Genomic DNA, 25,416 nt, shown 5'->3' with positions numbered 1-25,416 from the left:
ATAAATTCAGTCTTCTGTAGCTCTGCCAAAAACAAGCCAAGCAAACATTTTACATTTAAAGAAGGACACTGGTCGACTCACAGTTAAAACCCTCTGCAGGGCTGAACTCAGAGTCATGAGAGCTTCACTGTCTGACAGTAAGTGACTGTTAGGGCTTTAACTTTGGCTGGTTGTAACGGTCGACTCTGCTCTGATGATGTGATGCTCTGAGAATAATCTGCCTCTTGCTCCCGGGGCTGCAGAGTCATTTTTGGCTGCAGATATCATTGCTTTGTCCCCACTGAATTGAAGTACGTTAGCGGTGAAGTCTCTCTTTTATCAGGACAGTGGGAGTTTTCCCTCCGGTGCCTCCTCTGTTCCCTGTGTGGCGACAGCTCTGAGTTTGGGATTACAGCCTCGTTATAATTAGTGATGAACACACGGGCTGTTTGTTGAGCTGTAAATCATTCTGCTGTTTTCATTTAATGTGACAAGAAACCGTTGTGGAGGCTCAGACAGCACTGAGCTCTAGTGTTTTTTAGTTCATGTGATGCATATTAAAGCTTAAGCTTATATAATAGGGAGGATTATGTAATGCAGTGGTGGGCAGACTGTGTCGTGTCCTGGACTCTCATCAGCGTCACACAGACTCTTCTCTATTGTTTCTTTCATGTTGAATTATTTAATTACTCTGGATTACACTCGTGTTCGGGGATAATGAGGGAAATCCTCTTACTTTAGACATCAGATTACATCTATGTCATTTCATGGAGCTGGCCGGTAGGGCACCAGTGATTTTGCCAAAGGGACCAATATATATATATATATATATATATTTTTTTTTTTACAGTTTACCGATTTTATGAAGCTCATTTTCTGAGTTCGTCCCACAAGGTCACTGAGAGCATCAGGTTTCAGTAGAGGTTTTCAAACTGTGGATGACTGGTTGGAGTTTCAGCAGTGATTCAGACTCACTGCTCACAGAGGAGATTAAGGTCCTTTTAAAACCCTTAATGCCCGATTGCCACAATTTTCCTCAAAAGTCACACACTTCTTCTCCTTACTCAGTCAAATCTGAACACACAGGCATGATGCATATATTTTTAGACTCAGTGTGCCTTACACTTCCCATTGATATTATTTTCTCAGAGGTCCATTGCAAATAAAAGTCTGTAATCCACGTCACAAGGAAAAAAAACACTCTTTAACTCCACGACTTGCCAAAGGCTCAGTAACAGTCTGTATATCAGTGGGTGCATTACAGACAGGAAATGCTAACAGCTAATTCAGCAGCTTTTAATGGAGGACAGTTTGCTGAAATGCAGCTTACAGTTGTCAGATTTTAAAAACTGACATCGATATGATTTCCCTCCAGCTGCTTTGAGGAATCATCACAGCAGATTCAAGCTGCTGAAACACACCTGAACAGATCAGTACTGACTCTGACACCTGAGTGGGCGGGACTGTCTGTGATGTCTCTCTGGGTTTTTTGTTGGTGCTGTTTTTCTGGTTCGGGGTGGATGTCACAACTCGGTGCTAATGCAGTGTTTGAGGATGAGTTAAAACGCTCAATTTTCTAACCTAAAAAACATTCAAACACCTCTTTCAGTCATCAGTAGATGATGGTGAAATGACCACACAGTTAACTGTAAATAAATATACTCCTGCCCTGTCCGTACACAAAGCCAGATCCATAGATGACTTCTTCCTGGACCTCCCTAATTCTCTTGAGTCTGAATGGGAGCAAATCCCTGCAGCCAGAGTCTAACAGCAGCTGAAAAGAGGTTATAAGCTGCTATAACAGCCTCCACTGTTCATTGCAATTTCCCAGACTCCAAAGTGACGTCTTCAGATTGTTTTGTCTAAGAGTCTAAATCCCAAAAACATCAGTTTATAACGAGAGGACACAGAGAAAAGCAGCAAATCCTCAATTCAGAGGAAGATTTGATCTGAGAAGTTGGAAACGCCATCTGCTGTTGGGGTCTTTCAATCGAAACAATAATGAAAGACTGACTTTGGTGATGTTGTGAAGTAGCACGGGACAGTGTCATTTTTATGCAGATGACATGCAAATCTATCTTCCAAAAAATGAGGCTTGAACTGGACATAATACTTTTCTAGGTTTGTTAGAAACATTTGGGATAATGTGAGTACACAACTCAGCAAAATAAATAACATAGGTCTGGTCATTTTTAGACATTTTAATGTGGAAACATTACATATTAATAAATTACTTCAATGATTAACATCTTTATGCAGATGACACACAAATCTGTCTCCCAGAAAAGTAAAACTGGACACTACACTTTTCCAGGTTTGTTGGAAACATTTTAGTGTTAAAAAGTTGCATATTAAAGCTTTAATAAAAGACATTTTTATGCAGATGATGCACAAATATATATCCCAAAGCAATGTGGCTTAAAACTGGGAAAAAAGTCATATTGACATATTGACACTTCTGGCAACCACAACATGTTTTAAAATTACTGGAAACACTTGGGATAATGTAAAGACACAAATTAACAACATGTATAACAGAGGTTTGGTTTCTTAGACATTTTAAAATGGAAAAGTTACAGATTATACCTTTAATAAATGACTTCAATGATTAACAGGTTGCCAGACTTCTTGATAACTGGTCTCATGTTTTTATCAGCTTATCAACAGTTTAATGAATCAATCTGTCAACTCGTAAAACAGTTGAAGCACTCCAAAGAAACACTTGATCCATGTTGGTCCTCTGACCCTGCAGGGTTCTGTACGAGGGGAAGGAGCAGCTGAAGCAGGGCTGGTACGTCATCGAGACGACTCCCTACAGCCGCTCGGCCAGCCTGAGCACTGGCGGCGCTCCGACGGCTCACCGGGTTTTCCTGACGTACCGTCGGGCTCTGGACTCGCAGGGTCTCCACACACTGGGCGTCACCGACATCGCCCTGCTGCTGCCCAGCAAAGGGGAGGTCGCCCCGCACACGTTCTGTCGCGTCGACAAGAACCTCAACACTGGCATGGTGAGAACTGAGCGTTTGAAATGGTTGTTGAGAGATAATACACTGATTCTGCACAAATAAGAGCTAGGAATATTTTTACAGTTATTTACAGTTACTGGCAGGTTACCAGAGGTTCTGTTGTTACTAACTGATTCATCCTGCTTTTTGATTTGAAGCTGCTGTAAATGAAACACTTCCTGCAAATGTTTAACAATAAAACCTTTTCAGGGATGAGACGGGATTGTGAACCTGAGATGTCTGAACCCATTTAATGTGAACTTGATGGAGTTTCTTCACCTAAAGTAGAAAAAGCAAAGTGAAAAATGGTGGAATAAGAAATAAACAGGATTTCTATTGAAAATCATTCAGATTGTCAAACCTGACACACTTTGAAAGTTGATTAATGTTGGTTTGGGCTGCAGCGAACAGAGCTGATTATTATATAGTTAAATCTCTGCTCAGAAAATGATGGAGACTAATCAGTTATCAAAATAGTTCATGATTAATTTGCTGTAGGTCCAGTAATTGACTAATTATTTCAGCTTTAATGTTGGAATAGCCTCTCCTTAAACTACTCGGCTTGGATTGAACTTCATTTGCTTTGCAGATGAATAAATGTAAACATGATGGATATCATCCTGTAAAAATGAAATAGCTTCTTTTAAACACAGGTCTGGTTCTCTTGTTGTTGAGGTAAATATTTCAGAATTTATTTAAGACTTTGTTCATTTTTTTCTAAAATGTTTTGAAAAACACTGTTATTTGACTTTTAAAAAAATGTTGGACTCTGCAGTTCAGTTTGTCACAGTTGTTGTGTTTGTGTTTGTTTGTCTCCAGTGGGGTCCAGCCCTGTACGTGTGCTACAAAAGAGCTGTGGCCAAAGCCAACGCCCTGGTCTACGAAGCCAGTGAGTATCTGAATCACAGTCGTCTCATCGTGGCATTTTAAACAGGAGTAGACAGACGGGGGAACTCATGTTTTCCATGGAGCCTATAAAAAGGTTCATGGTGGGAGGTTTTGTTTGTTTGTTAACAGCTTCCATAAAAATCCTCAGGAGGTAGAGACACTTTTACACACACCTTCAGGAAGAAGTTCAAGATACAGAGAATAAATCCCCGAACATTAGAACAGGATTTTCTATTTTTACTTTCTTAATTAAACATTTGCCCAGAAATTCAAAAAAAGGAAGAAAAATAATCACTTTAATCAATGATTTTTAAGTATAGGATTTAAAATATAAAATAGAAACGGTTCTTTCCATGTGATCACACAGCTCTACTTTGAGATGAAAGATTTGACAAGTGAGCATCATCACAGGGATCATGGTTTCTTTAGGTTTCAGGTTACAGGTTTGTGTTTGTAATTTTCATTCGTTTTAAGATTTTGACTGTTCCAGTAAAACCTGTTCCTGCTGAAACCCTGGTGGCCTGAGAGATTTATTTATTTCCTGGGATTCTGTTTTTTAGTACCTTCTTTCAAAACCAAGAGACAGTCCCACAGAACATGTGTGAATGTGGCCACTTCCTCGTTACATTTCCACAATTTTTTATCTTAGATTATTCTCATTTTGAACAGTTTCATTAATATCTGTGTAAAATCTGACTGCTGGTTAAACTTGCAGCTGATATTAGAGCACAGTGAGGGGGTGAAACAGAGCAGTAATAATCAGTGGGTTTCAGGTGTAAGCAGAGTGTGTGCTGTGTGCTGCAGGTCTGATCAGCCGGTACCCGGAGGAGGACCTGGAGGCGTTTCCTCTGCCCGAGTCGGTGCCAGTCTTCTGTCTTCCGATGGGCGTCACCGTGGAGAGCTGGCCCCTGAACACAAAGTACCAGCTGCCCGTCTTCTCCACCTTCGTCCTCACATCCGCCTCCGGGGACAAGGTGGGCAAGGCAACACACACACACACACACACACACACACACACACAGCTCCCTGGATGGAGAATTAATGTATTCTCTCCTGGGTTGATATGATCAGTGTGGAAAGTGTTTCTTTACACCATGAGTGATATTAACAGACCTTTTCTTCAGTATGATTTGACGTTTTCAGGTGCAGGTGAATTAAAAATGAAGGAGAAACAAAGCTCAAATATTACTGGAGCTGCAATGATTAGTCAATTAAATTAGAGGAATATCCTTTTAGTTTAACCAGAAACAGCTCTATATATCAGCACCAGACTCCATTGACAAAAACAGGGATTTTACTGGGAGCTTTTGGCTTTGAAAACAGTGGTTGGTTCTGGTTAAATAAACTTCATAAAAGGTCTTTTTCTCTGTAGGAATCAGTTAGTGGGGGCCAGGTTCACTGTTTTCTGACATTTTATAAACCATTTGTGTCGCTGTGCTCCTGCAGGTTTACGGAGCAGCCATCCAGTTCTACGAGTCCTTCCCCCGGGAGCTGCTGTCGGAGCGGCAGAGCGTCCGGCTCGGTCTGCTCAGCGTGGTCGACCGGCGGCCCATCACCAACCGCAGCCTGCAGGTGAAGAAGAGCATCTGCGTCCTCTCCCACTGGCCCTTCTTCACCGTCTTCCAGAAGTTCCTCACCTTCATCTACAGATACTCCATCTCCGGACCACATGTCCTGCCGCTGGAAAAGTCAGTGCAACTTTCACGATGAGTGAATTATCTGCTGCTGGAATAAGGCAGCTGTATTAATGACTTATGTATCAGCTAAAGAGAGGCCTTAAGATGAACTCTGTCTAATGAGACATTTGGGCTGAATCTTAAAGTGCACATAAATATGGAGTCTGATGATATTTAGGTTGATTTGAAATTGTTGATGTTTTCTCTCCGTCTGCAGACACATCTCCAGCTTCATGCACAACGTCCCGTTTCCTTCCCCTCAGCGACCTCGCATCCTCGTTCAGGTACGGACCGGGACTCGGACCTGTGACGTTCAGCAATAATATCTGAACCGCAGAGATGAAGATTCAATTTGAATCAGTTCAAATGTTCAGTTTCTCGTCACAGCCGTGGTTATCAGTCACTGACCTTCCTGCTCACGCTCTCTTTAAAAACCTCATCACGCTTCAGATGAAATGTGGATTTGTTTAAAAACCTGTCTGACAGCTCGACGCTCTGTGACGCCTGTTTCAACATTTGATTCATTTACTTTCAAAGTTACTGAGAAAATAACTGACTCCACTAATGTCACAGTGTGTTTCCTCTCAAACTGCTTAAAGCCTAAAAACCCTGTGTGTCAGTGTGTGTACAGTGTGTGTACAGTGTGTGTCAGTGTGTGTCAGTGTGTGTCAGTGTGTGTACAGTGTGTGTCAGTGTGTGTCAGTGTGTGTACAGTGTGTGTACAGTGTGTGTACAGTGTGTGTACAGTGTGTAACACTGACTGTGTGTCTTCCAGCTCTCTCCATACGACAACCTGCTGCTCTGCCAGCCGGTCTCCTCTCCTCTCCCTCTCAGGTCAGTTCACTGCTGCAGCATCGTCACTACTTTACATGTCTGAGACTCTGGTTCATAATGTGTTTAAACTCCACAGGAACAAAAGCTGAATCATCACCAGGAACAAACAAACAAACAAACAAGACTTTTTAAGGTTTTAATTTACGGTCACATTCCTCCTGCTGCCGGAGGTCGAGAGTAACTAAGTATTTTTACTCAAGGACTGTATCTAAATACAATTTTAAGGAGCTTGTACTCGAGTATTTCACTTCAGAGGGAAATATTCTGCTACATTTATTAAACAGCTTTAGTTACTAGTTACTGTGAAGATAAAGATCTGACGGAGGAGAATAAAACAAACTTTAGATTCAATCAGTCGTTTATGTTTTGATTCACATGTAAATCACATCAGGAAACGTTGAAATGATTCAGTATCTCAGCAGAAATCAAAGATGAGAGAAAACGCTCAGAAACTGGAAACAGATCAGTGAACTTTAATCATTACACATTAATCGTCTGATGAGTCCACAACAAATAATTCACATTTTATTTAAAGAAAACAGAATAATCGACACCAAAATAAAGAAAATGCACCGGGGAGAAAAGTGTGGCTGGAAGAGACCACTCCTTATAGGCTGAAAACACCAGATGCTTCCAGCTGATCAGTGCTCCTCCCTGCTGGTACAAACAGAACCAAACAGGAATCATAGAAGTGAAAGACGAGCCAAGGGACGATCACAGTGTCTATAAAGCTGCTCCACCTGCAGAAACATGCTGCTAATAACAGAGCAGTTTTACTCTGCTCAGCCAGACTGATCTTGTCTTTACAGAGAGGAATGTTGGTGTCAAAATGTAAAGAAACAAATGCTGCAGTTGTTGACAGAAGTTCAGTGTTCAGACGTTCGCTGAGGTCTGAAGGTCGACAGAAAAATGACAAAGCGCTGAAGTTTAGGGACAGTTTTCAAAGTGCATGTCAAAGCTTTTCAAAATAAAGTTTTTATTAAGACTCAGTAACTTTGTGTGTGTGTTTTTACTTCACAGTGGAGCGAGCTTCCTGAAGCTGCTGCAGAACCTCGGGCCAGAAAACGCCTGCACGCTGCTGCTCGCCGTCCTCACCGAACACAAGCTGCTGCTGCACTCGCTCCGACCCGACGTCCTCACCTCCGTCAGCGAGGCCCTCGTCTCGGTACAGTCACTTCATTACCCCATGTACTGATCCTGGTTCAGTTTTATGGTGTTAATGTAGCTGCCTTCTCCCTCCGGTCTCCACAGATGAGCTTCCCCCTGCGCTGGATCTGTCCCTACATCCCTCTGTGTCCGCTGCAGATGGCCGACGTGCTGCTGGCGCCGATGCCCTTCATCGTGGGCGTCCACTCCAGCTACTTCGACCTGTACGACCCCCCCACGGACGTGGTGTGCGTCGACCTGGACACCAACACCATCTTCCAGTGAGTCCATCGAGACAAGATTACCTTCTGAGTGTTCGGATACCGGACGTTTAATGTTTAGTGACTTTTCCTGCATGTCTCAGGTCAGAGGATAAGAAGCCGCTGTCGTGGCGATCGCTACCCAGGAAACACGGCAAGACTCTGTTCAACACCCTCACCAACCTCCACAAGACCCTGGAGAAGAGTGAGTGACTCTTAAAGTGCAGATGTTTACCTGTAAGATGCAATGGAAGTGCTGTCAGTCACACATGGACATAAAATGAATCTGATATAAACTCACGTCTCGTTGTTGCAGTTTGCACTCCCGGCCAGGAGGAGGCGACGTTAGAGTTCCTGCTGACCGACTACGATCAGATCTACCGGCGTCAGAAACAGCTGGAGCTGGAGATCCAGGAGGTGTTTCTGCGCTTCATGAGCTGCCTGCTGCGAGGATACCGAACCTTCCTGCTGCCCATCACGCAGGCTCCGTCGGACACCACCACCGACTGCAGTTCCCTGTTCAACCTGCAGGGTGAGCACTGACGGAGGCGGGGTGTATCTGTAATTTGATGAGGACTGAAGTTTGATGCTGAAGTCGCAGCTTTTCTTCTAGCCTGATGAGTAAACAGCTTTTAATGCTAACATTAGCAATGTAGCGATAGCAAAAACTTACATATAGCACCTTTAAATCATAAATTTGGACGTTTAGATCTTACACTTTACATTTGAGGAGCTTGGCTTTTTTGGTTGTTAAAATGAATAAATGGGTTTTATTGAAAATTATTTTTCTTGATTTCTGTACGTTAGTATGGAAACGTAGCAGTTATTAACCATAGATGCAGATTAAATGCTTTTGGTTTTTTGGATGTTGATCTAACTCAAGTCTAAAACTTGTTAGCGCCCTCTAGAGGCTGTAGACGTAGTTTGGAGAAAGATCTTCCTCTAAGAAGCATGAATTTTGAATTAATGGATTTGTGTCCGACTTTGATCGATGATCCTCCTCCTCGTCCTGCAGGTTTCCTGAAGTCTCGGGATCGGACGCAGCAGAAGTTTTACAGCCAGCTGACGAAGACTCAGATGTTCACTCAGTTTATCGAGGAGTGCTCCTTCGTCAGCGACCGTCACGCCTGCCTCGAGTTCTTCGACGAGTGCGTCCAGAAGGTCAGAAATGCAGCGTCCTCCATGTTAAGTTCCAGGTTGCTTCCATGTAGAAAATGTTTTTTATAAAGGTTGTGTTTTGTGTTGACATCTCCAGGTGGACGTGGAGAAGCCGGAGGAGGTGAGGCTGATCGATCTGGATGAGACTCACAGTGGAGAACACACAGTCTTCATCATGCCTCCTGAGGAACCACAGGAACCTGACGGCTCAGAGTGTCCCGCCCTCTACAGGTACAGCTTCTCTCCGCCTGATGGTAAAAACACGGCATGCTTCCATCTTCACGTTTTATGACAGGATGTTGTTTTTCCTCTCGTGTGTTCAGCTATGAGACCTTCCCCACCCTGAAGCCAGAGCTCTTCGACCAGCCTCAGGACCAGCTCCGTGTCCCAGCTAAAGGCAGCGCCCCCGACAGCCCCGCCCCTCGACGCACAAAACAGGTACAACAAAAAAGACGTCTGAAGTTTATTTTGGACCCAAAATTCAATGAAATAATGAAATAATCGACTCCGACCTTGAACCTGAAAGTAACTGCACCTGGTACAACACTGACGATGTCCTGGATCTGTATTTGAGAACGGCGTAGAAATATTCACATTTCACATCGTCATCTTCTACTGTAAAATGATATCTCAAGGTTATAGGAACTGACGGATAGTTTGTGGTGATGTTTCTGTCCACTACCCTAGGAATTAAAATCTAAAATAATCCTTAGCATCCTTATTTTAGGATTAGGATACTGGGATCGGGTATTTGCCCGATCCATACTGAAAAATCTATGAATGTTAGCAGAAAAGTTCCAGCTCTCAGGTGCATTCATTTGGTGGATGGTCAAGTCTTTTAGCCTTTAGCTTTTAGTGCTACAACAGCCTCGAGCTTCATGTTATCATGCTAGAAAATCATGCTAATGCTCCGTACAGTGAGCTATACACATTTTTAATATCTGAAAAATTTGGTCGGTGCATCGCTCGACTCTAAACCTCTGAGTGGTTTTTACACTGTGACCCAGTTTTTCCTGATTGAAGACTGGAGGAGGAGGAACCTTGTTAACAGTCGGACTGTGTATCATCTCATTTTAATGAATCAGTATCAATATTTCACTGCTCATCCATTATTTACAAGCCACAGACTGTTTGACTGTGAGTGGATTTGGGATGAAAACGTCAACTACAGTTAAAGTTATTTCCAGATCACTGGAACAGAAGATGAAGAAAAGTCTCTATGATACAATCAGGAAGTGACTGCATGGTTCTTCTATTATCACAGTTAAGTATAGGAAGTTTTTAATCATTAAAATGGCGGCTGGGGTTGAGCTGAATGTTTCTCCAGACAGGAAATCGTTTCCTTCGTCTTCCAGGAAACAAACGAGGAATCTATCATCTTCAAACCATCAGTATCTCATTAGATTTCATATTTTTTCCCACCAGGAGATTAAGTTGGCCCAGAAGCGAGCTCAGAAGTACTCAGCGGTCCCAGACATGTGGTCCAAATGCCTGCTGGGTCACTGTTACGGCCTCTGGTTCATCTACCTGCCCACGTTTGTCCGGGCGGAAAGCGCCAAGGTCCGCGCCCTGCACACGGCCTACGACGTCCTCAAACACATGGAGAACCGCAAGGTGGTGCTGCCAGACGAGGTGAGAATGAAGGATAAGAGATGAGCTGGATTTTAGTCTGGTTCCACTGCAGAAATTTAACTTCTTTCTTTGGTACAAGGTTTTCCTTTCCAGTTTGTGGTCCAACATAACATCCAGTGACATGTTAAGACACTCTGTAGTTTCTCAGTTTGTTCCTCTGCTCACACTCTGATCCTTTAGTTTTATATATTCTTGTTTTGTCATTTAAAAATGTGGTGAAATTATCTGGTTACGATAACGATGAATCCACAGAAGCCAAATACTCGCTGAGGATTTGATGCATTTATTTTTGCAAGATTCTGGGTTTTGGTTTGAAGATGTTCCCTTTTTTTTTGATAATACTTTATTTTTATTGTTTTTTTACATTAAAAAAGAGCCACAAACACACAACAACAACACAGGAGAAGAATCTGAATGGTCTTGTCTCTATAAAACATATTTGTATTTTTTATTTCATTCACTGTTTTCATCCATTCCTCTGGTGTCAGAGGTTCTGCCTCGACCCATCTCCTGACGAATATCAGTCTTCTCACAGTATCTCCTGATTTTCTGACGTTGTGTTGTGTTTTGTGTTGTGTTGTGTTTTGTGTTGTGTTGTTTCAGGTGTGTTACCGGATCCTGATGCAGCTGTGCGGTCAGTACGGTCAGCCGGTCCTCGCCGTCCGAGTCCTGCTGGAGATGAAGAAGGCGGGAATCACACCCAACACCATCACCTATGGATACTACAACAAGGTCCCAACAACACACACACATTAATGCAGTTTCTATCATTATTGATTAGGCTGTCAGTTATTTTTTTAATCAGCAAAACTGAAATGAAGAAAAGTCCGACAGTTCGTCCAGTAGTTTCAGGAGAGACGAGAAGAGAAATGACCGGTGGACGGATGCATGTGTGGAGTGATTTAATCCGGTGTGTCCTCTGTCCTCAGGCAGTGCTGGAGAGCAAGTGGCCGTCCACCAATCAGGGTGGACGTCTCCGCTGGGCCAAGCTGAGGAACGTCCTGTTGGCCGTGGCCCAGTTCAGACAGCCAATCAAACGGCGTCAGAAGAGCGGCTCGGTGGGGTCGCGGGGAGGTCAGAAACATTTTAATAAATAGCTTCTTTCAGCAGCGGTGATCTTTGTTCAGGATTTTTAAGATAAAAAGGTTGATGTTATCATTTAGGTTTTTCTGTTTTTTGTTGTTAATTCCTAAAGAAGCTGATGGTGGACGCCGATCAGAGGCCACGCCCCCACTCTAACCTGGTTCGTCAGTCCAGTTGGAGCGGTCTGTCTGAAAGCTCCAGTCACGAGTCTCTGACCGGCCCGCTGGTGAAGAGCAACAGTCTGAACAGCATGAAGACGTCCAGCGACAGTAAGAGGACTTTTCTTTTCCTTACAGGGACGTTTTAAATGAGATCGGTTTGTTTTTACAGCTGAAGTCCAGTCGTTGTTGTTCGAGTGTTTCTCTCTCCTCTCTGTCGCTCAGAGGTCAAACTCGGTAAGAAGGCCGTCCTCCGTAACACCGGGACCAACGGCTGCGGCGACGCCGTCTCCCGTAAACCCCCGCTGGGACTCAGAGACACCTCCACCCCGCCTCCAGCTGCTCCCAGTGCTGGTGGCGGCGTTCTGGTCCGGCGGAGTCAGGTCTGCCTCTCTACCTTCTACAAAGAGTGTGCAGAGTCGGCTGGACTCGGAGCCGGACTGTAGCTGTCAGCCTGCAGAGAGAGACGGCAGGTCAGTGAGGACGGAGAGTCGCCTCAGATCTGGATTCAGATCTTTAGATCAACTAGTTTTTACTGTTAAAGTTCTTTTATTAATGAATCTTCACTTGCACTGTATTAGTTAGCATCAGATTCAGCCAAAGTTTGACTCTAATTATTTACAGTTCTACCTGATTTCACATCCTGTAATTTGCCTTTTAGATGTTTTTATGCTTTGTTCCTCTTTACTTTAGTTTTGCAGAAAGGTTTGATTTAAATTCCTATAAATAAAGAAGATGTTGATAATTTAACTATAAACTGTATCCTGTGACCCTGTTTACCTCTCGTCATTCATCCTCTGCCCTTTGACCTCCAGACCTGCGGGGGTTCGAGACTCGGCCGGCAGGAACAAAGCCGTAGACGAGAACGACAACAACGTCTCGTCCCCGAGCCGAGGAGGTCTGGCGGGGAAGCTCCAGCAGCTCCTCACCCCGACCAGGCACCGAGTGTCGGTACGACGAGCAGCCAGCGTGGACGACCGGCGGCCGGGAGGAGGAGGAGGAGGGGTTGGAAGAAGAGTGTCGGAGCAGAGACAGTCGAGGAAAGCTCAAGTGGCTGAAACCCTGCTGAAAGCTAAGGACAGGCTGGTCAGCGCTACCTCAGAGGTCTGACCCTCAGTAACCTCCTCTCAGTGCAGTCTGTGGTGTGACCAGATGTTAGTTTAATAATCTGACTCCACGTCGTCTCTCCTCAGAGTTCGTTGTCTGTAGGAAGTGACCTGGACCTGACGGACACGCCCAGCCCGGCGTATCCTCTGCGCAGGTCCTGGGACGCCAACCAGGAGGGGGCGGGGCTGGAGGTAACTGGGTCGTTTTGTGGTTTGTTAGCTCAGCGTTGGTGTCGGCTCTGACCCCTCCCTCCCCGTCTGTGTGTCCAGGTGTTGATGTCCAGCTGCTCTCTGTGTCGCAGCTGTAACTCGCTGGTTTACGACGAGGAGATCATGGCCGGCTGGACGTCCGACGACTCCAACCTCAACTCGTCCTGCCCGTTCTGCTGCGCCTCCTTCGTCCCCTTCCTGAACGCAGAGATCTGTGACCTCGGACCCATCAGCAGGTACAGAACCTGATCTGGTTCAGTCCGACCTGTCAACAGTCTCCAACAGTGAGGAGGGTCTTTTCCAGCTGGTTTCTTCTACGTTTTAGACGCTCAGAGTGTCTCGTGTTTTGTAGTTTGCAGAGTGAAGTTCTGCCTCATGAAACTAAAGAGTCTAAATGAACCAACAGTTAAATGTTCAGCTGGAAAAAGTGACTTATTTAAAACCTCTACTGCTTTGGTTTAAGTCTGGTTCACACTAACAGATTGTTGAAATCTTAACTGATTTAGAAAACGTGAGAGACCACACACCTGAGGACAGATCATGTCAGACTGTCACAGGTGTGGTGTGGTGTCTGGACTCTCACAGCTCCATCAGAGGAAACAAACATGGCAGACGACCATGTCTCTTGTTTGTTGTGCTTCCGTCTTCAGTCTGCTGCTTCCTGATTGGCTATCGTTCCATTCCATGTGACAATCCGCAGAGAGCGTGCTCGGCTTTCCTCTGTGTTCCCCCGGCACACAACAAGATTTCTCATCAGAAATATTGAACTTGTTTCATATTTGTCGTCTTCAGAGCAGATCAGGGAGGGTAAAATCAGTCTGAACACACCTCACACCACAGGAGAATCTGATAAGATCATCATCAGATAATCAGGCCTGACTGTGACTGGGAGTGGGGACTCGACCAGCGACGACGCTGGTCAACCCGATTATCTTTTCGTCGTGTTTGTTTCCTCTGACGTGGTCCGATGTGGAGCTGTGAGAGTCCAGACTCTGGTTGTTGGTGGTGAATCTGTTAGTTTGTGGTGTTGGACATCACACACTGTAAGAACACACCTGTGACAGTCTGACATGATCTGTCCTCAGGTGTGTGTCTCTCATGTTTTCTACATCAGTTTGTTTTTTCATCCTCTGATGCTTCAGGGCTGGTTTCACAGTAATAAAAATAAAAATGTGATAAAAAATATTAATAAGAGGAAAAATCTGCAGAATGTCAAAGATGCAGCAGATCAGTAAACTCCCTCGTGGTGTAGGACGCTTGTAGTCCAGATGTTAGGACGGTGTCTGCAGATCCCAGAGGTCCAGAGAGTCCAGAGTTTGGACTCTGTTGTGGACTCTGCTGTCCTCTGTTCCCAGGACAAACTCGACCGTGTTAACTCTCTGTTTTTGTCGTCAGTGTGGAGCGCAGCAACTGGAATGTGGAGGACGAGGTGGAGAGTGCAGTGAGGCCCCCCAGTGTTCACGAGGCGTCGCTGCGACCTCAGTGTAACGGTCTGAGTGAGGACTCCAGCTCTGAGACCAGCAGCTACTCAGAGAACAGCAGAACCACCACGGTACCTAACACCTCAGACTGTTTCCTTTTCCTCTCATCTTCCTCCTCACCTGACTGTCCGTCTGTCCGTCCCTCAGGGTTCGTCAGTGGGCGGGGCTCCTCAGGTGACGGTGGCCTACCTGAGCCCTCTGGTTCTGAGGAAGGAGCTGGAGAGTCTGCTGGAGAACGAGGGCGAGGCGGTGCTGGCTCAGCCTCAGTTCCTCGACAGTCACTCCATCATCTTCTGGAACCTGGTCTGGTACTTCCAGCGCCTCGGCCTCCCCAGTAACCTGCTGCAGCTGGTCCGAGCGTCGCCGCTGGTCAGCCAGTTCACACAGGTAACACACAAAGAAAACAGAGGAGATTTAATTTCAGTTTGATCACAGAGGTTAAATATTTCTCTGAATACAGAACTAAAGCTTCAGAGTTTGTTGGACTGATCATCGTCTGATACTGGGACCAGTAATAATAGTTTTTCCCTTACTGTTTGATACTGCTGTAAAAATCTGCTTCAATATTAAATAACAAAAACAGACAGTCTCACCATGACACATAATAAGAAACAGTTCACACATCTGGATGGAAGATCAAGTGCAAAATGAAGTGTCAGGTGCTTTAAAAGCAGAACACAGGGTCAGATTAAAGACGGTAAGATCCAGTGTAAATAAGAAGAGGATGAGTGGAGTTAGCTCAGTAATGTGTGTGTGGCAGGAACATTAACGTTTACACCAAGGGTTTATTAAAGAATCTAAGGAGCAGGAGGAGGTTTCTGTCTGACGGCAGCTCAGATCCAGGAAGCAGAAACCAGACTCTCTGATGGTGCGTTTGTGTTTCGCAGTCGGAGAGCTCGGCGGTGAGGGTGAGGCTCCTCTGGGACACCCTGACCCCCGACACAGACCAGTGGCCCCCCCTCTACATCCTCTGGAGGATCCACAGTAAGACACACACACATACACACACAGACAGAAACTGAACCCGGTGTCAGGATCAGCCGTGTTGACCGCTCCGTGCACCCTCCTCCCTCCAGGCGGCGTCCCGATGAGAAGCTACAGCTGGAGGAGACACAACCACCCGTTCACCCTGTCCTTCCTGGAGGAGGTGCTGCGGTGGGTCGGCATGAACGAGGTGCACAAAGCCGTCACGCTCTTCCTGGACACGCTGGCCAAACAGCCGGGATCTCCCAGAATCCAGAGGTCAGATTACTCTGCTGAGAACTCGTCCTGCGTCGTGTGTTTTCAGCAGAGTAATCTGAAATAAGAGTTTGCTGTTTGTTTTGTGTTTGACAGGAGCTTGTACAGAGAGTTCCTCTTCCTCACTCTGGCAGCTATGGGCAAAGACCACGTCGGTAAGACTCACGACGACACAGAACCACATCATGGAGTCTGGGTTCATCCCTCGTCTTTATCCGATGTCAGACGCTCTTCTCTTTAGACCCAAACATCCTCTCACTGCTTCATATTTTCATAGAAATCACATGAATTTCTAGACAAAACTCAAAAGGCAGAAAAGGTTTACACTGACAGATCCAGGATTTTTCTGCTCTCACTCATTAGAAGGAAGTGGAAGCTGCTGCATTAACACGATTTATTCTCATTTACAACATGATGCATTAACAGAAAGTCGAACTTCAGCTACGACAGTGAGTCAAAGTGTTTCCGTGTTTTTTAAGATGTTTTTATCGTAGAGCTGCAGTCGTTGATTTACAGAAAATTAACGGTCAGCTATTCTGATAACCAGATCATTAAGTTTAATTAGAGCTTTAATAAGTTGAAGTGAGATCAGTAACTTGTTTCCACAGTGAAATGATTATTGAGTATCATCAGCAGCTCCAGGTCTGTTTCGTGACCACACAGTGTTTTATTTCCTTCAAATGTCACCAGAGCTGCTCTGAAATAATCAAAGAAATGTTCTACTGTTTTTTATTTTATGTAAAAATGCCAAACATCTGCTGCTTCCAGTTTCTTAAAGCAGCAGATTTACTGACATCTAGTGGTGAGAACTCAGACTGCAGCCGACTGAAAACGTCTACAGTCAACTTACTTAAAACTCTTTATGTTCAGCGCATGAAAATCTCCCACAGTCGTTATGAAGAGTCTTTAAAGTCACAGATGGACAAACGTCTGAAAATCAGAACCAAATATCAGAGTTTGTTTTAAACGACAGCAGAGGAAAATGATCAGGAGATTAAACGTCTCCCTGGTTTCTCTTGATTTAGTTGAGTCCCTGTTAAAGACCAGGATCTGTGTTCACAGTCCAGTCCAGTTTTCATCCAGTGCTCATTAAACAGGAACACTGACTGTAACAGCTGTGGCAGCTGCTGTGTGATGGACATAAATTACACACACCAACAGAAACACAGTGTGTAGAGACAGAAATAAACCTGATAATGACTCCTCCTCTCCGTCTCTCTGCAGCTGCGTTCGATAAGAAGTACAAGGCGGCGTACTCTCGGCTCAGCAGCACTCTGGGTCGCGAGGAGCTCCGGAAGAAGCGAGCTCAGCCTCCCAGCCCCAAAGCCGTCGACTGCAGACGAAGCTTCCACCCGCCTCTCGAATGCTGATCGACCCAGGAACTGAACATCCCACGCCGCCGCCGCCGCCGGCTCCTGCAGCGCTCAGCCCTCAGAGCGGGAACACCCAGGATCCCTGCTGCCTTCACCTGCTCGTCTTCTTCGCCTCTCTGCTGCCTCCTGGTGGACGTCAGAGCGTCGCACTCCTTCCTGTTCCTCCCTTGTTTGCCTCGTCAGGTGTGAATCCAGCTGCTCTTCGTCTCCATTAAAGATCCCGAGCGTCGATCCAGCAGCAGCAGCAGAACGAGGGCGGAACAAACTGCGGCGATCTATGCATCAGTCTGAAACCTGCAGCCGTCTGAAGGCAGGAAAACGTTTGGAATCTCGGGTTCGTGCATGTCCAGAGGGATCAGCTGTGTTGGTGTACACTTATTTTTTCCCCTTGTGTTAAAATACACTCACTGCTGGCTGAGGACTGGTAGTGGGAGAGTTTTAGAGTTACAGGGTGTCAGATAAACCTTCAGCAGAGCGATCGAGACGGACGTTTAGGGTTTTATTGGTCAAATACAGATTAAAAGGGGCAGTGCCAACGTTTAGAAAACACTCCAAACACAACCTACGAAGAAGCTTCAGACTTCAAGACGACTTCAAACTCCTCTTATCATCGCTTTGTCTGTGTGTGTGTGTGTGTGTGTGTGTGTGTGTGTGTGTGTGTGGTTTGGATTTTAAAAGGGAAAAAGGTTCGAGAAGCAGCGAGAAGAAATAAGAAGAAGCCGAGTCTCACGGAAACTTTCCGATGGTCAGCTCAGTGTGAAGCTGCCGAGCGTTTGGAAAGAGTTGAATCTCTCACTTCAGAATAGTTAAAGAAGCAGTTTCTAAAAAGAAGAAGAAGAAGATGATGAACTCTCTCTCAAACTTCTGATCGTCTGCTGGTTGAGAATCTTCTGTCCCTCAGTTTTTATAACTCATTCTGACGCCTCAGAGTTAACTCATCCTTCAGATCAGGAAATGAACCAAACAGGAGGCTGAAGAGGATCCTTCAGGATCATCCAGAACACCAGCTCTCTGAATGATGTTCAGTTAATAAGTTCATCTTTCCCAGTTTGTTTCAAACCTTTCTTTAGCTTGTGAGCCCTTCAAATAAGCCAGTGTCCTCTAAACATCCTGAACTGTTTCATTCACATCGTTAGAAATCTGGTCCTCGTAGACCAGAATCAGAGATGGTTTCTTCTTCTTCTTCTTCTTTAAACGACGACCAGAGAAACGTCAGGAGAGACGATGAAAACCAGCGTTCCTGAGACGACTGATCCAGATTCCTGAGAGGGATCAGGACGGGTCCAGTGAAGGAGCTCTCCTCATCTGTGCTTGGATCTGGATCTTCTTCAGGACCTGGTGGATCCACCTGCTCACCTCTGTTTTCCCTCTGTCATCAGGACTGACTGGAGAAGGATCATGTCTGGATTTATCTTCTCGTTTCAGAAATGTCGTGGACGCTGGGATGACAGAGTCTTAAAGAACCTGCAGCAAAACGTCTTCTGTTTAATGTAATAACTCACTGCTCTGACCACTGACCTCTGTCTAATAATGTCAAACCTGTATGATAATAAAGTGTAGATAGAGTTATTTATGACTTAAAGCCAGAGTTAGAGGGATGAAGTGATGTGACTTGTTCCATTAAACAGAAGCTCAGTCGTTCTCAGCTGAAACAGAGACGAGGATTTTGGTCCCTGAAGGTTTTAATTTGTTGTTTTGAAAGGGAATTTAAGGAGGGATTTAATGGACGATTTAAAACCATGTTCTCAGCTCAGTGTGTCTGGTTTGGGACGAGACATTTCTTTAAAGATCATGAAGTCATGACGCTTTAGTTCTTTTTTTTCACGAGTCTGAAGAGTTTTCTTTGTAATTTCCTTTTTTATTGAGATTTAAAGAGACAACGAATATTATCTACACGAAGAAGGAAAAAACAAAACAAAAGAAACATAAATAATCAGGGAGTAAAGACTGAAGTTTGGTTTAAAGGGTGAGACGTCAGAAATAGATTTTGTTCCAGTCACAAAACTGGAAACAAAAAAACTTCATCATGACACTTTAGTTTTCTTTCTAATCTTGTTTTTCTTGACATTTAAAGAGAGAGTGTGAATATTTAACTAAACTAACAGAAATAATCAGAGAGTAAAGATCACACTCTGATGATAATAATCTGTTTTGGTCCAGTTAAAACTCTTTAAAGTTAGGAAACGCCGTTTAAACTTTCCAGTAAAGTTGTTCAGTGTTATCACAGTTAAAGTTCTTCTGTGATAAAATCTGATTTAAGGAAACAGGATTTTAAAAGCTGAAACGATAAGAATGTGAAAGAAAAAGAGCAGAATTAAATGTGCAGCTAAAATATTCTTACTCTCTGGCCTTTTGGAGCTTTCAGCTGCATCTCATGAGCTTCCTCAGCAAAAAAAAATGGCTCAGACTCAGACAAATCATCTGTGACCAGAACATCCAGAGATCAGTTTATTTTTAAATTAATTCACAGTAAAGTTTAAACTGATCAGGTTGAAGTTAAACAGTCGTCGTCTCAAACCAGACGCTGAGAGCGACTCGTCGTGTCTGAGCTCAGTTTGTGTTTCTGATCTGATGCATGTTCACCTGTCTGTCTGTCTGTCTGTCTGTCTGTCTGTCTGTCAGTCTGTCTGTCTGTCACCTGTGCAGCTAAGCAGCAGCTCCACTAACCGTTTGCTCCAGGGCTCCTCGGCAGCAGCAGCAGGTATTTCATTCATTTCTGAAATCCACGTTTGCTTTTCAAAATGAAGCTGCTTTGACCCTGTTGACCTCCGAAAGAAACTTTATTCACTGTTAGATCAAACTGAAACGTCACAGGTTCGATTCCTGCCGCAGCCACGTGCCCTGGAGCAAAAACTCTAAATAAATTAAATCATCTGCAAACTCATTTTACATCCAGAGTGGAGTCAAAGTGAAAAGGTTTAGTTTTATTTGACGTGAGAGTCGAGTGTTTGCTGAGTGAAGGATCAGTGTGTGTGAGGATGTTTCACTGCAGCAGAGAAAACAAACACCACTCTGTATATTTCAATGCACTGGACTGCAGTTTATTCACAGTTCAATTTACAGGAATTTGACTTTAACCTTGTTGTTTTATTGGTTGAGCGGTTTCTGTCAGCGCAGAGCGGAGGAGTGTATTTAAAATAGATTATTGTGTTTGCTGTTGTAATTTATATATGGCTGTGATCTCAGTTGTAAATGTTTGTTTTTTTAAGAAAACACAAAATAAAATTCAGGGATGAGCCCGAAGAACTTTGTCGTCTAAACTCTTTATTTATTGGTTCGTTTCTTATTTTATTTCTAATTATTACAATTAATTATATTATTAATTATTACAACAACAAAAAAAACAGCCTTTAAATAGAAGAATCATTTTCATCATCCTCAGACTGATTCACAGCATGAGTTAGAGCAATCTTAACCGGAAATTTAACCAGTTTGCCTTCAAAATAAAAGTGTTAGCCTTTAACATGAACGGTGATGTAGAGAATTTTGTTATTCCCCATGGGAAGGTCCAATGTTCAATCAGCTGAAGCACAAAAACAGCAAAACAAACAACTTCAGCACAGGAGTTCAAAATAAAATGACAAAGACGTGAAGGATTAGAGTCAGTTTTAATGATTTTATGAATTTTAACAGCACCTCAAACCAATGTAACACAAACAACAAATAACGCGCCGTTTTATGGTTCTAAAAATGTGTTATTCTATTCTATTCTATTTTCCATATTGAAATGATACTTTTTCTCTGTCCATTACTACAATCTCATTGAAAGAAGAATTAATAATAAATATTAAATAAAAACAGATATTACAGCAGGATGACGTCGCCAACTTCCTGAATTAACCCTTTATTTTCTCTATTTACAATCCTCAAAGTATTTTTTTTTTCTACGTTTTATTTTGAAGGTTTCGGCCGGATGTTGTCCAGATCATCTTCGCTGACTCGACACTAGTCGTGTTTTCTCGGCACAAATTCAGCACAATCGCGAAACCAATTAAACCCCACCCAGTTCAGAGTCCAGTATGTGACCCTGGGGGACTGACTGGACCCGCTCCGGAGAACCAGTGAGGAGGGACACCGGGGGAACCGGGACAGACGACCGCGACCAGGTGCGTTAAATTCAACCGTTGCGTTCAGGTGTTTGTTCCAGCGGACACCGACGGCACGGGGGATGGTTGGTTGTGTTTTAATGCTCACATTTTGTCGCATCTTGTCCCTAAAATAGAAAAATAAAGTCATGTATATATGTGGGTTTAACAGACATCAGCGGACACTGTCATCGCCCTGCCCGTTGTTAGCTTACGTCAGTCACTCCGAACTCCCTTTACAAATCCACTCATTTTACGTTTCCTCACAACTACAGATGCTTAAATCAGAGGACTTGTTTACAAGAGGTTTTCCATCACTAGTTGCCACTTGTCGACACGTATATTTGTATATATATATCCCTGTCTCAGGTGGACGTGATTTTTAATACAATTCAAAGCTAGAAACCAGTTCACACTGTCAGCATTTGTCAGGATGTAATCAAATGGAAATCTTGAAAGCACCTACTTAAAAAGTTGAGAGTTTTAGTTGAGGACGTGTTATTTAGTGTAATTACTTTAGGCCGTATTTGAAAGTGGTATATACAGATACAGAAACTACTTTATTTACTATGTTTTAAATTACGTGTTTTTATCTATAAGCAAGGAAACCTTTAATTGATAGAATTTTCAACGGAGTTTGGTGTGACGGCTTTTTAAAGAGAACAGCCAGCGCATCATCTGGACACACACACACAAGCTGTGACGGCGGATTTTCCTGCAGAGATACCAAGTTAAACTCTCTGTTATGTGGCGGATCTGCTGATATTAACATACATCACATCTTTGCAGTGTCACGGGGATGAAGGTGCGTTTGATTTCAGACACCGAGCAGCGAGTTTCCTGCTGCAGTTTCAGCACCACGTGGCCGGACAGCGCCACCGGAGCCCCGCCCGCGTGGAGCTCAAACTGTACAGCAGCCAAAACACACCGAGCAATAAATATCTGCTGCTGTGGAACAACAGGAGCTGTTTGATGACTGTTTCACAGCGTAGGAAACAAATGTCCATCAGCACAGAACAGGTTTCTTCAGTTAATCTGTTTCTGCTACAGTGTTATAGCTGGACTGTCCTTTACGGCCTCAGCTGAACAGCTGGTAAAAGACAAACGCCGTGAGAGCCGCCATTGTTGTGAGCTCAGTCCCGCTACGAGAAGAAGCCTAAAATGTATCACGGTCACCTGCAGCTTATGTTCACCATCAAGTCAACAGAAGTCGACCTTGAACGCACCTCTTCTCTCACTTCTTCCGTCCGTTGGAACATTAGGACAACTTCCGCTGGTTACTGTAATTTCGACCAATCAGAGCTAGGCTAATCCGCCGACCAATCACTGCCAACGTTGGTTGGCGTGTGTCAGCATTGTTGACGTTGTTGAGGAAAGCGGAGCCGCAGAGAAACTAAGTGGGAAAAACGAATGAAAACACGGAGTAAAACCAACATTTGACTCGTCGCTTTGTCGCTTCGGTTTGTCGCCGTTGTGAAAAACTCCATTAGTGAAGTCTGGACGCTAACACAAGCTACGGGACTGTGTTTGTCGAACATGAGTGAGGCTGGACGCGGAGCACACCTGCGGCTCGAAGGTAAGGCTAACGAGCTAACTCTTTAGCCAGCATCAGGACTAGCATTAGCATTAGCTCTTTGAGTGTCTTTGCAGTTCTGTGACCTTGCAGACTACTTGTTCTTTGAGGCCAGTTTGTGGTATTTTGTTAGTGGTCGTTTTACATCGTTTTGTATTTATCTATTTTCAGGCGTTTCATTTGCGTGGCTAAGAGTGTTTGTGTTTCTATGACTGATGTAAGTAGGTATCTGATGTGAACAGATGGACATCCCTGCCTCTGTAACTCATCTTAAGTCAGTTTGTGGTGGTTTAACATCTCGTTGATGTCTCTTTTGTGCTCGTTTTGCATGGTTTTACGTCTCTACCTTGCAGTTTACTGCAGTTTACTACATTTATTTACGTGTCTCTTAAAGTCTGTGGAGTTTTAGATCCGTTCCTGGTCGTTACTCGTTTCATGGCATTTTAACATCTCGTTTTGCGTCTCAGTTTTTGGTGATTTGTGTCCATTTCCGGGATGTATTGCAGGTGAACAGCCCTGTATGTGTCCATGGCCATTCACCGATCCCCTGATGTGTCTATCTGTGACAAGTGATTTGACTGTGGCGTCTTTAAACTTACCTGAGCGCTGTTTTGTTATTAAGTGTGAAAAGTAGATTTTATCTCCTGTGCTCCTCCACAGTGTGTGAGCTGAGATTACTGTTAGAAACCACTGCATTAAAATCACACTATAACGTAAAAGGTTGAATTTAAGTTTTGAAAGTGAAAATTATGCTTTAAAATGTAATATATATTTCATTTGCTTTTCTCTTTGAGGTCAGTAAAGACTTATTTCAGGTTAAGGTTTTAGTGTCTTGTACTGATTAAATTTTGGTGGTGAAAGTTTGTATGACCATATGTTATGGCTCTGTTTTATCAGCCAGGTCTACTTGTTCAGCTGCTGCAGCCTGGAGAGAAACATCAGCTCTCACCTTACGGACCAAAGAGGTACGTGTCCTACACACTTTAGGATTTGTTCAGCAGCTGTGTCAAACTAGAAACAGCGTAATTTTTCTTCATTGTGACTTTTTCCAACCATATTTGGTGCAAATTTGAACTGATTCTGGAGAGGAAAACGCAAATGAATGAACTTTTCCATCCACTGCTGTTGTGTGAATATCAGGAGCTGGTGAAGTCAAAGCAGCTTCAACAATGTTTGAGGACAAATTCAATTGAATTCTCAAACCAATTCAGTCCTGTCTGATTACTCCAGGACCAGTTAGTCCACACACAGGCTTCTTAGTGGATTTAGGGTCTTTTACTCTTCTATCTTGTGACAGTATCATTACCCAGAAACCCCCTGTGCTTTTAATTTGAAGGTTTAAAAGTTACTGACATTTGTTGTTTGTGATTTTTCTCCTCAAGGCTCAGAGTTGAAGCATCAGCTGACAGAGAGAAGACAGAGACACGAAGATGAAGGTCAGTGGTAGTTTACAGGTCTCAGTCTGACTCTGTCGTTATCTCAGCTTCAGTTTGAATTACTGTTGGTTAGATTTACTATTTACGCCGACCTGACTATAGTATGACATTTTTATCACATTTTACCTTACTATAGTATGACATTTTTATCACATTTTGAACACCTTACTATAGTATGACATTTTTATCACATTTTGAACACTACATAGTATGACATTTTTATCATTTAACACTTACTATAGTATGACATTTTTATCACATTTTCAGTGAACACCTTACTATAGTATGACATTTTTATCAGTTTTTGAACACCTTACTATAGTATGACATTTTTATCACATTTTCAGTGCCTTACTATAGTATGACATTTTTATCATATTTTTGAACACCTTACTATAGTATGACATTTTTATCATCATTTTGAACACCTTACTATAGTATGACATTTTTATCACATTTTGAACACCTTACTATAGTATGACATTTTTATCAGTTTTTGAACACCTTACTATAGTATGACATTTTTTATCACATTTTCAGTGAACACCTTACTATAGTATGACATTTTTATCAGTTTTTGAACACCCTTGACATATAGTATGACATTTTTATCACATTTTGAACACCTTACTATAGTATGACATTTTTTATCAGTTTTTGAACACCTTACTATAGTATGACATTTTTATCAGTTTTTGAACACCTTACTATAGTATGACATTTTTATCACTATTTTGAACACCTTACTATAGTATGACATTTTTATCACATTTTGAACACCTTACTATAGTATGACATTTTTATCAGCATTTTTGAACACCTTACTATAGTATGACATTTTTTATCACATTTTGAACACCTTACTATAGTATGACATTTTTATCACATTTTTGAACACCTTACTATAGTATGACATTTTTATCAGTTTTTGAACACCTTACTATAGTATGACATTTTTATCATTTTTGACATTTTTATCACAGTTTTTGAACACCTTACTATAGTATGACATTTTTATCACATTTTGAACACCTTACTATAGTATGACATTTTTATCAGTTTTTGAACACCTTACTATAGTATGACATTTTTAT

The 25,416-nt window shown here is 43.2% G+C and overlaps 2 protein-coding genes and 1 long non-coding RNA gene across 3 annotated transcripts in view; 2 read left to right on the top strand and 1 right to left on the bottom strand.

The window, feature by feature from the left end:
- LOC108884695 (DENN domain-containing protein 4B) overlaps positions 1-20,474 on the top strand; it is a 29,900-nt gene extending 9,426 nt beyond the window's left edge. Inside the window, 28 exon segments of the mRNA XM_018678737.2 lie at positions 2,732-2,987; positions 3,804-3,873; positions 4,677-4,846; positions 5,319-5,560; positions 5,766-5,832; positions 6,324-6,382; positions 7,403-7,547; positions 7,634-7,809; positions 7,893-7,993; positions 8,105-8,320; positions 8,804-8,949; positions 9,044-9,177; positions 9,270-9,384; positions 10,372-10,578; positions 11,182-11,310; positions 11,508-11,652; positions 11,775-11,930; positions 12,045-12,244; positions 12,246-12,292; positions 12,635-12,923; positions 13,013-13,117; positions 13,196-13,371; positions 14,531-14,687; positions 14,764-15,003; positions 15,504-15,600; positions 15,693-15,858; positions 15,952-16,010; positions 17,080-20,474. Coding sequence (XP_018534253.1) covers positions 2,732-2,987; positions 3,804-3,873; positions 4,677-4,846; positions 5,319-5,560; positions 5,766-5,832; positions 6,324-6,382; positions 7,403-7,547; positions 7,634-7,809; positions 7,893-7,993; positions 8,105-8,320; positions 8,804-8,949; positions 9,044-9,177; positions 9,270-9,384; positions 10,372-10,578; positions 11,182-11,310; positions 11,508-11,652; positions 11,775-11,930; positions 12,045-12,244; positions 12,246-12,292; positions 12,635-12,923; positions 13,013-13,117; positions 13,196-13,371; positions 14,531-14,687; positions 14,764-15,003; positions 15,504-15,600; positions 15,693-15,858; positions 15,952-16,010; positions 17,080-17,225 — 4,216 coding nt within the window. The 3' untranslated portion in view covers positions 17,226-20,474.
- A 589-nt stretch (positions 20,475-21,063) lies between these two features.
- The window catches only part of kiaa0319 (KIAA0319 ortholog), a 42,116-nt gene continuing 37,763 nt past the window's right edge, over positions 21,064-25,416 (top strand). The window contains exon 1 of the mRNA XM_051076355.1: positions 21,064-21,334. The gene's annotated coding sequence lies outside the window, so the exon portion shown is untranslated. The remainder of the gene's footprint in view (positions 21,335-25,416) is intronic.
- On the bottom strand, positions 24,643-25,386 carry LOC127143364 (uncharacterized). Its single transcript, XR_007814734.1, has 4 exons — positions 25,317-25,386; positions 25,065-25,102; positions 24,789-24,826; positions 24,643-24,672 (listed from the first exon to the last, which is right to left on the bottom strand). It is a non-coding gene; the product is annotated as an uncharacterized LOC127143364 (long non-coding RNA).

This window comes from Lates calcarifer, linkage group LG15 (assembly GCF_001640805.2).
Source record: "Lates calcarifer isolate ASB-BC8 linkage group LG15, TLL_Latcal_v3, whole genome shotgun sequence".
In the NCBI taxonomy this organism is placed as follows: Eukaryota; Metazoa; Chordata; class Actinopteri; family Centropomidae; genus Lates; species Lates calcarifer.
This window is presented reverse-complemented; position numbering and strand designations above follow the sequence as displayed.